At 42.6% G+C, this 16,533-nt stretch overlaps 1 protein-coding gene across 4 annotated transcripts in view; it reads right to left on the reverse strand.

The window, feature by feature from the left end:
• The window catches only part of NPAS3 (neuronal PAS domain protein 3), a 634,738-nt gene that overhangs the window by 377,913 nt on the left and 240,292 nt on the right, over window positions 1-16,533 (reverse strand). For all 4 annotated transcript variants that reach the window (XM_068253452.1, XM_068253453.1, XM_068253454.1 and 1 more), the window contains one exon: window positions 12,581-12,825. In XM_068253452.1, coding sequence (XP_068109553.1) covers window positions 12,581-12,825 — 245 coding nt within the window. The remainder of the gene's footprint in view (window positions 1-12,580; window positions 12,826-16,533) is intronic.

Genomic DNA, 16,533 nt, shown 5'->3' on the forward strand with positions numbered 1-16,533 from the left:
CAGACATCCAGATGTACAATAAGAGCTAAAGTGGACCTGTCAGAAAAGAAATATAGGATGTGCCACTGATTTTTAAAATGCAAGCTCCGGGGCAGTCACGGTGATTCTGGCTTCTGTATCTAAATGGGCAGCTGACCTTATGCTTGGTACACACCATTCAATTTTGCATCAGATCGACTGGTCAAATCGATAATTTTAGACTTATCCGATCAGCTCCCAATCGATAGCTGGATTGATTATCAGATCACTGTTCCACAAAATCGATCATCTCATCAATCAGGAGCTGACCGGACATGTCAGAAATGATCAGTTGGACTGGTTGATCTGATGAGAAATTGAATGGTGTGTACCGAGCATAAAACAAGCATGCAATCTAGTGCTCTGTCTCTGTGTTTGGACATCAGTGGCTCAAATGGAAAAGGAGGCATAAATAGCGCGGCAGCCCCTGAGGCGCAGCTCTAATGGTGGCCATACATGGTACAATTGTTTCATACAATCTTACCATTTCTATGTAGAATAAGGGTAAATTAAGTGAATATACTGAAAGGGTAACTTAGGCAGTTCCCTTATATTACACAGAAATGTAAGATTGTATGAAAAAATTGTACCATGTATGGCCACCAGAAAACAATGCATCAACATTACACATCCAGTATTTCTATTAGAAAGGGTTCCTTAAAGTGAACCTCCGGACTAAAAATCTACTCAGCAGAACTGAAAAGACTTGGTGTTTCTTTAACAGTTTCACAGCATCAGAACTTTGTTTTTCTTACCAAAGCATCATTTTTAGCTGCATTTTCAGCTAAGCTCCCCACCCATCAAAGAAAACTGCCCAGGCTTTTTTTCCCTGATGCTGTGCAAAGCATGATGGGATTTCCTATGTTGTTATTCACGTTGCCTAGCAACTGGGAGGGGTGATTAGCACACAGGACAGTTGGAACTGTGTCTCATGCTCCCTGTCACCTCTTTTCAACCACAAAGATGGCTGCCCTCATAAAATCAAACATTTGCCTGTTCTTTTAAAACAGGATGGGAAAGAGATTATGTTACCTATTTATTTTAATTAACATAACTAATGTAACTTAATGACAGTATGTTTGTTTAGGCTGAAGTTCCTCTTTAAGCATGTGCTGCTCATCAGTTGCACATGGTACTAGGTCATGTCTACAGATATCACTACCTGCTCCCCTCCCCCTGCTTATCCATTAAAGGTTTAGAAGCATGGTCTGACAGAGAGGATGAATGAAGGAAAAGCCCAGTGCTCTGTGTGATCACTAAAGATTCAGGAAACGTATAATGTTATAATGTTGCTGAAGGTGTGAGGGGCATGTACTAATAGCCCAATTCAACCTGAAGGTGGGAGGTTTGCTTGCAGCAGACTGATGCAACTCAGGATCCCAGTAAGAATGGCCACATGCAGGCATTTTTTGTATTACCTTAACCAAACTGTATTCTGGTTATATATTACGCATCGCGTAATAATATCAGTACAGCTTGAGTCTGAGGGATTTGGATGCATTCTCACATCAATGTACCTTCCATGCATTATGGAAGCAAAGCCTCCTTATGCAGAGACTGAGATCACTGTGAGTGAATTAGCACTGGCTTATAATGATAACAGTGCTTTTATCCTGTCTGACTCAAAGCACTTGAGAGCAGTAGCTAATAAAGGTGCACTCAGAGGACCATCCTGGAGCTCACTGAGTCTTGCCCAAGGACTCCTTACTGGCCGGCCAGGATTGAATCCTTTTGATGTGGACTGTCACATCAAAAGTTGTGTCTAACCAGTACACTATCTAGCTAGATCTTATAAGGGCATCTATCTATTGTACAATATGTAGTCATGGGGCCCACCAATACAAAAAAACTAATATGAAAAGCATATATCAAATACGAATTCTATCTACCAAAATCTGCCCCAAAAATATTATATAGATGATAACAATACATCATACACACCAAATGGCTAACAAACTAAGAATACCTAATCAACATAAGAAAATGCTACATCTAACTTCTGGATAGTGATGCAGGTAAAGATGTTCCAGTCCTGGTCTGTATGAGCTGTATGAACATAATTGTTCAGGCTTGGTTCCCACTATAGTTGAAAACTGACTTATTTGTTTGTTTTACTGCAATGGAAAAGTGACAGTTGGCAGATCCTATTTTATGTAAAAAAAAATTCACTTGTCAATCTGCAACCACTGGATCCGTTGCAGTATGTGTGACACACTCTTGTGCTGTCCGCAAATTTTCCCAAAGAGCAGATGCTTTTCTCATATAGCCTATAGTGGAAATGCATCTGCAACAGGCTTCAACCTGACCACAAAAGACTATCAGAGTGGACACTACACTGTCCACTGCCACTGGCTGTTGGAAGTCCTGCACAAGTGGGAACCTAAAGTAACAAAATATAAGAACAGTAAAGTAACCAAAGGCAAAGATAAAGCAAAATTAAAGGCCAACAGAATAAGCCATATATGGAGTATAATTTAGCTGTGTATTTTTTATTTAGCCGGTACAAGCAAAGGTCATACATGACCAATCATGCCTTTCCTTAAGACTTTAGATCCCTTCATAGCCATATTTGTGAGCTTTTAACTGGTCAGATTTTTCATGATTTCGCCTACAGGAGAAAACACTACTGCTGCCCAGTTTATAACGAAAATATCATCTTACACACTGCAATGTGCAGGTGGATACACTTTATAATGATAGGATAAAGGGGAAAGAGGCGCCCAGAGAAGATAAAATACGTTAAAAACAAATAAAATGAAAAAAGTGAGGTGGCTTACCTCAATGAAGACAAATTCACGTATTAATAGAATTTTATTGCACTGGCAACGCGTTTCATGGGTGCATACTAACTTCCTCAGGCCAAATAGTAATGCCTAATACTGCTTATAGCCACAAATAATGCGCCTTATTTGTGGCTACAAGCTCTACTAGGCACTGCTATTTGGCCTGAGGAAGTGGGTATGCACCCATGAAACGCGTTGCCAGTGCAATAAAATTCTATTTAGGCCCGGTTCACATTAGCGTTCCAGGTCTGGCTTCCCCGGACCCGGAACGCTCCGTACACAGCGGATGGTGAATGGATACATTGTTAATCAATGTATCCATTCACACTCGTGCGCCGTCCGGATCCCATCCGGGAACACAGCTCCGGGACGGTCCGGCTTTTTTTCCAACATGCACTATTTTTCAGTCCATCCCGGTGCGGCTGCGGACCCGGGCCGGATCCTGACCCTTCGCATGCGGCCATGCTGTGCAATGGGAAACGGATGTTTCCCATCACACCGGCAATAGGATCGGATGCTTCCAGCACCGGTCCTATGCCACTTGGGGGGCCCGGACTACACGCCGGTATCCCCCATGCTTTGTATCTAGTTCCGGCTACTTTATTGTAGCCGGAACTGATACATTCCGGATCCGCAACTTGTGCCGCCTTGTGGCCACCGCAGAGACCCGTACGGTCTCTTTGCGGCCACCGGACCTGGACCCGCGGACACTTGCGGACTCGAACCGCAAGTGTGAACGGGGCCTAACACGTGAATTTGTCTTCATTGAGGTAAGCCACCTCACTTTTTTCATTTTATTTCTTTTTAATGCATTTTATCTTCTCTGGGCACCTCTTTCCCCTTTATCCTCTGCCTTTACCCTCCTTTTGGAGGGGGATCAACCCTCTTTGACCAATTTAGGTCATTTGAGGTTTGCTTTTTCGTGCGACCATCACCAGCTCCGTCTGGTCACCCGAGTGGAGTCGGGGTTATACATCTCCCCCTGCTTCTAGTGGTCGGTTGCCCTTCTGCCCTTTGTGAGTATAATCCATCTGCATATTTTATGTACTTCTGGTACTGTGACATACTGCACCATTTGGGCTCCTGTTGTCTCTGTGTTTTCTTTCTGAAGGGTGCAATTTTTATTATCCCCACTTTTTGTCCGTTTATAATGATAGCATGCATGGTAAAAAGTTGGACCATTAAATGTGAATTAAATGTGAATAGATCTGAGTGGGAGCAAATATTTATGCAAGTTTATGCTGCTTGAAAACATTCCAATCAGATGCTGCTGCAGTGGCATTTGATTGGCCGATTTTCAAGTTATATAAGGATAAATCTGCATAAGATTAGCATAAAAACTTGCGTCCGTTCCGAATGAATTGCATCTCACTGACCATCTCTAGTAATAAGGCGGTAACACAACTCTATAACATAGACTTGACATAAGAATACATATTTTTCTTTGCATTGTCATCAGGGCTGGATTTAAATGTAACTTAATCCTTCTATTGCTACCATCTATCACTGTAAATCTTTGTGGCTAATACACTTTCTATAGAACTCATATAATATAAATAAGTGTATCCTCCACATGATAAAATGTTAATTCCTTATGATTTCCTCCGGAGTACATAAATAAGAAATGCGATAAGTAATGAAACAAGGGGCCACTCGCCACCCATAAAATGTAGGTGCTCTAGGCCTCAGACTACGCAAAGCAACAAACTAAAAAGATGGATAATGTTGCATGGCAGACATTTCATACCGCCAGAGTGGAACATTTTACAAAATGAGATCCCAAGTCCCTTCGTTTCTCCTCGTTCTGAAGCAAAGGCAAAGCATTGTGGGATTTCATACACCATATAAATATGGGTTTGGCTAGTATGGGGTTAATTTCAGACAGCCTATGTTTGCAGCTCTGTCAGTCACTGAGCACACCGGACTCATTAATCTGCCATCTTTGTTTACCTCATTGCACAGCCTGATTAAATGAATGATTGCTGACAGCTCTATGCATTTTTATTGTGCATACCCCGACAGCAAAGAACCGTTTAATGTCAGCTAGTATGGAGCTTAGAACGACAGAAGCGGAATCTGTGATGAGAGCCTTTCAGACTATAAATGGTTAGGGACTCTAAATCTGCTGTTAGAAGATCGTTTTTTCAATTAAGTATACCACAAATCTTGTGGTCTAAAGTGGAACTATAGCCATTTCTGAGTAAATGCCGCCATTTTGTGATCTAACGCAATGTTAATGTGCAGGGAGTTAGTCCATTTTCCAGTTGTTAACAACAACACTGTCGTCAAGTGTGTTAACAAAATGTAACTTGTTTTTTTACCTCTATGCATTAGCACGTTATTGAGGTAAACACCTTCTTTTACCTTTTAAACTGTTTTTAATTATTTTATGCATAACCAGTGGAGTATTATGGTTAGACACCACCAGGGGGGTCTTAAGAGTTAGGCACCTCTGGGGGAGGGGTTAAGGTTAGGAACCACCAGGGGGGTCTTAGGGTTAGACACCACCAGGGGGGTCTAAGGGTTAGACACCACCAGGGGGGTCTTAGGGTTAGACACCACCAGGGGGGTTTTAGGGTTAGACACCACCAGGGGGGTCTTAGGGTTAGACACCACCAGGGGGGTCTTAGGGTTAAGCACCACCGGGGGGTTGAGGTTAGGTACCAACAGGGGAGGGTTCTGCGTGAGAATAAAGAGAGGTTAGGCAATAGTAAAATATAGTAAAATATCAGTAAGTATTAAATATATTTTCCTATATGAATGAAGTAGTACAATATCAGCAAATGAAACAATACTTTATCACTTTACTGGTGCTCATTTTACTAAATGTAAAAAAAGAGGTTACAATGGAGAATAGTAAAATATCAGTATTATAAACGATATTCATGGCATATTCTGGCACCCATTTTACTAACCGATAACATTAATATCGTTTATATCTGGCGCCCTTTATAACTGGAGCCTTTATTATATGCCTACTGTTCTAGGTCCATTATTCTGGCACTGAAATTTGCAGTGAGTGACAACATCTGGTGATGTCTGTCCAACCGCACTCCTTTAAAATGGCACTAATGATGAACTCGATCCTGCTGGTAATACTGCGGGGCCCCAATGCTGTTCCGACACATTGCTAGGCAAGAGCCGAGCAACGTGGTTTTTGTCTATAAAGCTAGGAGGAGAGCCAACAGTACAGGGCTGAGAGATTGCCTCCGCCGGTGAGATAAGGAGGGGAACAATGGGCTCACCCATTAATGTCAATGTTAAAAGTCTGGCAAGCTGGATCTTGAAAGCAACCTTGGGGGGGACACCTGTATTAGTGCTAAATTCTTGGCCAAGCCCTGTGAACAGTCTAGTGTGGCCAACAGTGATGCTCTCATGAGTGAAAACGAGTGCTTAAGCACTCAAATTCGTGATTTAAATGAGCTTTAATTAGCTCAGGTGTGCGGCAGGGAGTGAAGGGGTTATTTACCCATAAGTGCGCGTCCTCCCTGCACTCCAACTAACTTCCTACTGGACGCGTTGCAAGCCTCACTGCTCGCACTTCCTCCTTCAAGCTAGAAGGAGGAAGTGCGTGGTGTTGAGGCTTGCAACGTACAAGCTAGTTGGAGCACTGGGAGGACACGCACTTATGGGTAAACAACCCCTTTACTCCCTGCCACACACCTGAGCTAATTAAAGCTCATTTAAATCACGAATTTGAGTGCTTAAGCACTCGTTATTACCTTCAGACTACTAAGACTACTGCAACCAAATTAAATGAGTGTATTTTGAAGTGAACCTGTAGGAAGAGTGATACAGAGGCAGGTATATGTTGTTACCAATACCAATTACCTGGGCATACTGTTGGTCATGTGCACATAGGTCTTTACAACAATTAACAAACAAGTACAGAAATCAGGTGCTCTGACTAAAGTCTGACCACAGTAGTTGCATGCTTGTTTTAGGTGTGTGAATGAGTGAAAGTGGACTGGGTCAGGTGATCTGCTGTGGGGAAGGAGCTAACGCTCTACTCACAGTAAAAATGTACTGGATCCTGCTTAACAGGAGCCTACAATAAATATATAGTTGTGTGGAATGCACACAACTTTATACATTGCTAATTAACATACTTAACATAAATGGGTGGCTGAATTAAGGCCTTTAATGCTGGTCAGTTTTCTTAGTGGCATGTAATAAGGTAATTAATGGTAGGAACTAGTAATATGCTCACATTATTCCAGATCATACCAAGCAAAATCTGCAGTTTTCGGCAAGGCACATTGTGGTCTGTGAACATGTGTTAGCATGTTACAGGTTGATAGCTGTCAAAGTCTTTTCATCTCTGAAAGTAATTGGATCAGAATACTGACAGTCTTTGATTAACCAAGTATCTGTCTGTATTGAAAGGGACACCAGAGGATATTGTCCCTATCTATCTACCCATGACCATTTCTGCTCAAATAAGTCACATTTTGTAAGCTGGACAAATAAATCACTACAGTCTGTTTACAGCTAGGCATACATTATACAATGTGTAGTAGATCAGGGAAACAATATTTCCATATCCATTGTTTCCCTGGTTTACCACACTGCACCATTTGATATTTGATCTGATTTCAGCACACAGGAATGTAACTTCAAATCAACATATTTTTTTTTCCTTTAACCACTTCAGGACCATATGCTTACGCCCCCCTAGTGACCAGGCTATTTTTTACAATTTACTGCTCTGCAGCTTTAAAAGCTTGCTGCAGAGCCATACTACGTAGCACATAAGTGATTCCCCTGCCCCCATTACTGCCCACCAATAGAGCTTTCTGTTGGTGGGCTCTGATCGCTGCTGTGCTGTTTATTTTATTTGTACTTTATTTTTAAATACATTTGTGTATTTTTTTTTTTCATTACCCCCCTCCCTCCCCCCCCAGACAGCCAATCAAAGCGATCAGCTCTCATAGGCATCAGCCTATGAGAACCGATCACTCTCTGAGTCTCTCCAGGGAACAGCCGAGTGACACGGCTGTCCCCAGTACAGTGCTGCCGTAGATCGCAACACTGTGCAATGTAAATAGACAGCGTTTCCGCCGTCTAACAGTCTCCTAGCAGCAAACGCCATTGGTAGACTGATGACGAAGTGGAGCTCCGTCACTCATGTGGGGATGCATGCGCATCGGCGTGCGAAATCCCCTGCAAACCACTCCCCCAGGACTTAACCCCAATTGGTGTTACGCGGTCCTGGGGGAGCCACCTTGTGACTGCCAAATGCCTATCACCTGGCTGTCCTGTTAATCTTTTTGGCTTCCATAGTTTTTGAAGCAAGCATGCAGCCAGAGTAAAAAGACTTTTAGTAAAGCACTTGATCACCATACTTGTTCTAGATCTGTATGCAGTATGCATATGGAAAATAGGATAGGGGTTATGACCACCTTCAATCTATACATATAGGTTAAAGGTGGTCAGACCTAAGAAAAAACGTCAGCTTTACTTACCTGCCTGTGCAAAAGCCACAATGGAGGAGACAGCAGAAGACTGAGTGACAGCGGAGCTGCGGTGTGCAACACATAGACTTCTAGGGAAGCTCCAGGTAAGTAAAGCTGACATTTTTTCTTAGGTCTACTATATCCTTTAAGTGGGTGACCAAATACACCATAAGTCCTCCCATTCCCCATATCAGTGGTGCAGGGATTACCAAGATGGCCCGGTGGTCGGCGCCAGCCATCCGGGGGTTCTGCAGCAGGCCTCATGGAGACCGGCAGTGGGTTTCCTAAATAGCATAATAAGCAAGTGGAGCACCGGAAAGCAGTGACAAACCCCTACAGGGCTCCACTATGATTTACTTTCCTCCTAGCGTGCGTGTATCCATGACTACAGAACTATCTCTCTCGTCAAATTGGTTACGCGATGAGAGTGGGGGACTAAACTGCCTACCTATACTAGGGTTGCTAATCTGAATACTTATATGTGGAGCTAATCTGGCTACCTATTATTGAGGGACTAGATAGGTGGAGGGGCCCTTCTTGCTGCATATACTGTGGGTTACTTAATACTACTTACACTGGGGGGCATGTCTGGCTAACTATACTTGTGGGGCTACCTACACTGAGGGGCACCCATACTGGAGGTACCTATAGCTGCCTATACTGATGGCTACCTGGGGCACAATTTTTCTTTTTTTTTGGGGGGGGGGGTCATGATTTCTAGCTACACCCCTGCCCCATACTTGTTTAAAGTACTGGCTAGGGATGGAGCTACAAACTCACTGTCTCTGTCTTTCTCAGCATCTAATTTGAACCTCTCTTGAAACTGATACAATATTTGAATAGAAAACAGGCAGAAAAAACATTTGTTTTATAGCATTAGCCCCGAAAATTGACATAGCCCACCACAATTCACCCAACACTTCAAATAAAACTTCCTTAGTTTTGACAACATGTATTACAACAGGTCATGAATGTAATATCAGCATCAGGAAGTAAGGATAGTCGATTCTGAACTTTCCTATTCTAATAGAAAATAATCTGGATACACAAACATTAAAATGAAAAATAGCATGATTGTATACTTACCTAAAGTAATTTTCTTTTTCTGGTGCATCTCCAAGGCAGTACACAACTGGGCAGTATTTTGTCATCTTTGCCCTGATTGGACCAATTTGGACATTAATTACAGTATAAACTCGAGCATAGGACTGCCCCAGATAAACCCACCCCACAACTTTTGCCCTGCACAATAGGCCAAAAGCTATGTCCCACCAATACATAGATTGCGCAATGTAGCCCCCTATAACGTGTGTTGGAGCATGCTAGTGGGTGCAGAAAACACATTAAAGCATGCTGCAGCATGTGGGTCTACCTGCCCTTACTTACAGCTCTGGTTATGCTCAGTGTTAGTGAGATAATTCTTAATGCACCGCACAAGACTGAGTGGATGCTTTTCTGCAGTTTTGATGACAACTCTTTATTGAAGTGAAAGGGAGTTGACACTTAAGGTAAAACATAATAAGGAACATGTAGTACTTCTCAATCTTGTAGAAAATTTAGAAAAGACTCTTTTTTTCTGACATAGTGGCAATAAGGAATGCTGTATTTTCTGAAATATCTTGCAATGTAGGACAAACGGTGTTAGACAATAACTCCAGCCCCAAAGGTAAGTCTCAATTTGGAAATCTTCGATCTTTAGGAGGGCGCATTTTCAAAAATGCTGCCATGAACAGCCTAATTAAAGTGTTTGAAGACCACTGGATTCTTGTGACACTGGAATGGCAGATACACGACTTTTAAAAGTTGTATGAGACAAGCCCAGTTCTAACAGAGCTAATCTTTTTTTTTTTGTTTTGTTTTTTGAGAAGAAGCAGAACATGATTAACCAAGTCTGAAAATTTACTCCAGCTCCTATTGTATAATGATCTTGTGGAATGCTGTCTTGCCAAGATAAGAGTCCCCACTACTTGAATTGTACATCCTGATGACAACAGTCTTTTCCTCTCAACTTCCACACCTTAAAGTTTAAGCTGTCTTTTACCTCCCTGAGATAAAAGATCTGGGATTAAAGGAACCTGCATAAGAGGTTCTACACTAAGAAGAAGAAGAGAGCACCAAGGCCTCCTTGACCAATGTGGAAGGACTGTCAATAATGTTGAATGGTGATTGCAGACTTTTCAAAGGAACTTGAATATAAGAAGAATTGGAGGGAAGGCATAGGCTACTTGAAAGTTTCAGTCTTGCAATAGACCACCAGTCACCAGAGCGGAAACGTTGAAAACCTCAAAATAAAAACTGGTATCTTTTTGTTCCATTCGAACGCAAACAAATCTATATCTGGAGACTCCCATTTCTCTGTGATTATAGTAAATATCCAAGAGTGAAGGGAACACTTGTTGTTAACTGCTCTCTGGAAAGCTTGTCTGCCAGAAGATACTGAACTCATGGAAGAAAGGTTGCTGAGAGGTTGGACAGATAGTTTTGTGCAAAGACCAAGATGGGGTTGGTCTTCACAAGCAAAGTTTGACTGCGGGTTTTGTACATAGGAGACAGCTACCTTGTTGCCCACCTTCAAAACAATAGAATGCCTTTGAATATGGAGTGGTGAGAGGTGCCCAAAGTGTGAAGGGTAGGTGTCCAATAGGAGGTGATAGAGAAAAGGGGCAAGGTTTGCTTAGCCACCCACATATGAAGTTCGTATGTGGGTAAGCAAACCTTGCCCCTTTTTTCTATCACCTTCTATTGGATACATACCCTTCACACATTGGGGGCCTCTCATCGGTATAGGTATTCCTCTCCCTATTGGTGGGAGGAGATATTGTCCTTGATCTTTTTTGGAGAGAGCGATCATCGTTAGGAGGTCATGTCACAGACCCGAGTGCGGGACGGGTATTCCCCACACGCGCTGAGAATGCCCCCCCTAGAATGCCTCAGAAGTAGAGGGGAAAAAAAGCCTAAAGCTTGTTGGACAGCTTTGAGCTCTATGATGTCGTAAGAAAGGTTTGGAACTGGGAAGTTCCAGACTCCTTGAACCGCACAGTCCTGAAAGGTACTTCTCTAGCCCCACTGGCTTGTACTTGTTGCCTAGATTTTATGACACGCCCAGGACTTGGCTGAAACCCGCATGGTGATATTTGCTAAATATTGTGTTTGCGTTAATCATACATGGAGCTGGTATTTGTTAAAAAATAATAAAAATGTCAAGTTGAAAAAAAACTAAACCTATGTGAGGATTTAACCACTGCTTCCTATTGCAACTGAAGAGAAGCTTTAAAGAATAGCCGCTACTTGACCCATTTTGATAGGCCTTATGTCAAAAAGGATTTTGATCTTCTCCGGTGTTGGAAGTAGCCTTGCCTTTGTTGGTCTTAAGGAAGGTTGACTGTGTACCTGTCTTAGTGAACTTCTTACCAGGCTTTTTGCTTGCTGTAACCTGCAAGACGGTTGAACTGTAGTTGAGATGAACATTTGCCTTTTAAATGTCCTGCCCTGTGGGGTCATATCAGACTTTTCCCCTGTTACATGGCAATCAAAGGGTCCTGTTTGGGCTAAATAAGCTTCCCCCCCCCCCCCCCCCCCCCCTTCATAAGTTTTATGAAAGCAAAGAAATCCAAGCTACTGGCTAAAGTCTCCAGTAATGAGCTGCTCCATTTACGTAAAAGCTTAAAAGAAAAAAATTCTGCTGTATATGGCAATGCACATATCACAGGTTACCTGTGCAACGCGTGCTATATAGCTTGTGTAAGTACCGGTAAAATTTCCATACACTACCCGACCATGGCAATTTTACTGCAGTTTTGTAAATATGCCCAGTTGTGAGATCAAGAATAACAAATCAGCTCTGGTTCTTCCATATTCTGGGTCACAGACATAGCATCTTTTAGACCCTTTACACTCTCCCATACACCCTTATTTATTTCAAGCATTTCTCTTATAGGGCTTGATTCACTAAACTGTGATAACTGATAGTGCGCGTAACGGTTTTCGTGTGCAATCGCGAATTTTCGCATGCAATCGCAAATTTTTGAGTGGAAACCATTATGCGCGTTGTAACGCGCTCAAAACACTAGTGTGGTTTAGTGAATCAAGCCCATAGTGTAACTGCACTGTGGAAAAATAAGGACAAAGAAATAAGGAGAGAAAAACAGGCCTTGAATGATTCAGGGCATAATTTATCTTATGGTAGTAAGCCATTGCCAGCATTCATCTGCATATGAAGATTGATACTATTACCATAGTGATAGCCTTACCATAGCGATAGTAATACCATGGTGGACTATTTTACTAGGTATTAGCTTTTTTGTGCATGTCAGCGAGACTTACCTTTGACTGAAGTATTAGGAGGAGGTCCTTCCATACGTAGATTCCATGGTGGATCTCCTTGACCGGCAAAGTCTCTCATCTTTAGGTAGCTGATGGTCAGCCGTATGATGGATGCCTTGTCCAGCTGACTTGTGATAGCTGCAGGCAGAGGAAGTAGTTTGGCAAGTTCATAAAACTCAAAGTTCTCCTTTCCGCGTCGGGAGCGGGCTGCGTCCCTGGACTTCTCTTTACGTAGGGCTTGTAAACTTTTGGAGAAAAAAGAAAAGTAGCATAAGTAACGACAGTTAATATAACTATTAATTGATTTTTAGTATGCAAAAAATGTAAAAAAAAAGAGTGCATTTTTCAAGATAAACAAAAGTCTGATTCAAACAGAAGCAAGGGTGCATGAAAACTTTAACACTATGTTCAAATATGTTATTTGTTCATTAAGCTTAGTATGACTTTTAGCCTATCAGGATGTCCATAAAAAAATAACACTGTCTCATCTGATTATATCCTTAAAGTCCTAATTTAGTCTCCCATTTTTAGTAAATAGGATAGTAAACTTGCATAAATTAGTAATATAAAAATGATAAAAAGAGGGAAGTCGAGGTGGACTTACCGTACCTCCCTCTGGTAGTGGACATATACTCAAATGCAGAGTAAAAAATATACAATTTATTCACAGCTCCATAAAATCGCAACACGTTTCGCGGTCAACAGTCCCGCTTCACCAGGCAGTACAGGAGCACATAAAACTGGTTCAGGTCCATAAAGCGTGTGAGCTCCTCTGGGAGTGCCTTTCTGCAATTAAATATACCTAAAGCTCCTGCCTGGCCCAACCCACCTCCTCCCACCTTAGTTCTGTGGTTCCTCCCTGTTTAGCATGTAATAAAGAATTCAGCCCCGCCCCACACCCTCCCACTATGTTTATTAATGCCATGCGTACCTCCCAGGGCCAGGTCAACGTCTGATGGAACCCCAGGTGAAAAGGTAATACAAGCACACACACCCTCCCCTGCAAATTCAGCCCTCATGACCCCCGAGCCGCCTGCCGCCTCCAATCTTCTCCTTTAAATCTTATATGCTCCAAGAGACCCCTGCACAACAGCAGCACTGTATCTCACCTGTCCCATCGGCTGGCACGCTGCTCCCTATCTTCTTCCCGCTGCCTGCCTCTTGAGATTCTGCGCATGTTATGCAAAAGAGTAATGACATGCGCTTATCACAAGAGTCTGGCAGTGTGATGAAGACTGGAAGTGGGCCGTTGCCGTGATGGACAGGTGTAATGCCATGCTGTCCCCAGTCTCTTAGGGAGAACATAAGAGTTAAAGAGGAAGTCAGGGGTCAGGTATCGCGGGGCCCGGTAATTGCCCCCTTGCCTTAACGGAAGCACCGCCTGTGGTACCTCCTCTCAGTACTCTGCCTGCTTACAATAAGAATACATTTATCACTGCTTTGTTATTTTACTTTTTTGTTATAAACACCCTGAGGAGGTTGTAAGAAAGACACATTAGACACAAAGTAGGGGATAACTAGACAGGAACTGATGATGAGATTCAATAGCATTTAAGCTACAGTATTTGCCTGTGTTAGCGCCTCAAAGTAAAAGTGCCACGTCCTTCATTAAATTAATAAAGGTCGGCACTACATAGAGAATATTTACTACACACAATAGATGTACTTTTAATTTTTAATAGCAGCGGGTAGATATTTGTATGGCATTTTTGGAAAAAGCCTGTACAATCAGCTTCTGCTTCCTGTGGTTACTCTCTTCTCCCATGAATGTATCCTGTGTCATCTCAGCTGAACATAATTTGTTTCTCTGAATTACAGAAGTCAGCAGATTCCCCTCACAAAATATTCTTCTATTAGGTTTGCTTTAATTCTCAAGACAAACCTGTATATTAAATATAGTCTCTCATAAATCAAATATCTAGACTGCAATTGCTGCTATCATTGAAAAATATGCTACTTCTCTGACCGCTGTCCTGATTTTCAACTATGATAATCTCTAAGTCATGCACGTGAAACAAGTATGCAGATCCCATGCTCCAAAGGAAGAAAGGACTGAAACAAAATGTAAAAAGCAGTTGATATAAAGCTGGCAGTGGTAGAGTAGGAATGGAAGTGACCAATCGGGATCAATAGATGAATAACATGTTCTGCTTCAGATCATATGCTTGCCTGAAGAGGTGAATTTTAAGGTTACACTTGAGGGATGGAGAGTCTAGAAAAAAATTGTGGAACATTGGTCCAGATGAAAGGTGAAGATCGCAAAAAGTCCTGAATGTAATTGTGTGGGTGGGGGTGACTAAAGCAGGTGAGTTCATTTCCAGAGAGTAGATTACATTTGGGATAGTATCTGTGGATTCACTGCAACAATGTATGGAGGGGCCACTTTACAGATAGCTTTGCAGGTTAGAGTAAAGGGGCCCATACACCTAACGATTTTCCCACCGATATACAGCCGATCCGATCACAGTGATCGAATCAGCTGTGAAATCGCCGCACACACCGCTGACAGAATGATTGATTTCCGTCCGAAATCGATCATTCCCATCGATTCCCGTTGATCCGTCCGTGCGGAAGATTTTTCGCGATCACCGGCGGGTCGGGAGTGTGTCGATAGCGGCCTTCGAATGCCCGACGACTGACGCAATACAGCGGGTAAACATTACCTGCTCGGGCCGGCGCGAGTCCCCTGGTCTCTGCTGCCTTCTTCTCAGCTCCGGACCGTTCCTGCAGCTACACAGAACTTTCTGTCCCAGCAGGAAGTTTAAACAGTAGAGCACCCTCTACTGTTTAAACTTCCCCTGGACAGGAAGTTTAGTAGCTGCAGGAACGGTCCGGAGTGGAGAAGAAGACAGCAGAGACCAGGGGACTCACGCCAGCCGGAGCAGGTAATGTATGCGGGGGGGGGGGGGGCAGCTCCACAGATTGTGATTGGTTTCAGGCTGAAATCTATTCACAATCTGTTTGCGGTAAAGGTGGCCATACGATCCCTTTCTGATCAGATTCGATCAGAGAGGGATCTATCTGTTGGTCGAATCTGATGGCAAATCGGCCAGTGTATGGCCACCTTTAGAAGCTTCAACTTGATCCTCTATTACAGAGCTAACCAACTTTTTCCTCAAGTACCACCAACAGTACATGTTTTTCAGAAAACCACAAACATTCACAGATGGGGTAATACGTTTCCCAGCAGTGCTGATTCACTACTCCTGTTGATTTCCACAAATAGATCTCGAATGTGATAGCACCAGTGGATAATGACGTGCTGTGATCTCCCCTGGAGTATACAGGGAATCAAACCAAATAAGTTGTCAGGATCCTCACTGTCTAAAAATCTTCTATTTATTTATAGCTCAGTAAAAAAGCATAAAAAGACAAAGTGTACATAATGGCGACCCGGCACACTTTGTCTTTTTATGCTTTTTTACTGAGCTATAAATAAATAGTTGATTTCCACAAGACATGCACTGTTGGTGGTACTTGAAGACGGGGTTGGGAATGTTCTCTCTCTATTCGACAGGCAGTCAGTGGAGACAATGAAAGATGGCAGCACCATTTGATGAGCAAGAAGAAAGATGGATGATTCCTACAGCAGAGTTCAAGGTGGACAGGAGTGATGCCAATTGGTACCCTAGAAGGCCACACTGAAAGGTGAAGCGGTAACCCATATGGGATAGATGATTATATGCATTACCACTTTAGTTGTCTTGTGCAGGGAAAGAGTGAATGTAGGAAATGTTTTTATTTGGAACTGACAGGAGGCAGTTAGTATGTTAATGCAAGGCTTCAGAGAAAGCCAAATCAAGTGTTACACCTAAGGAACAAATGTGAGGAGACAGGGTTATTGGTGTGTCCTTAATACTGATTGTCATTTCAGGTAGTGACATAAAACCACAAGGCAGCAAAATCACAAGCTCAGTTTTGTACATATTAAAAATAAGTAAGTGGGAGGACAT

Source organism: Hyperolius riggenbachi, chromosome 9 (assembly GCF_040937935.1).
Source record: "Hyperolius riggenbachi isolate aHypRig1 chromosome 9, aHypRig1.pri, whole genome shotgun sequence".
Classification (NCBI taxonomy): Eukaryota; Metazoa; Chordata; class Amphibia; order Anura; family Hyperoliidae; genus Hyperolius; species Hyperolius riggenbachi.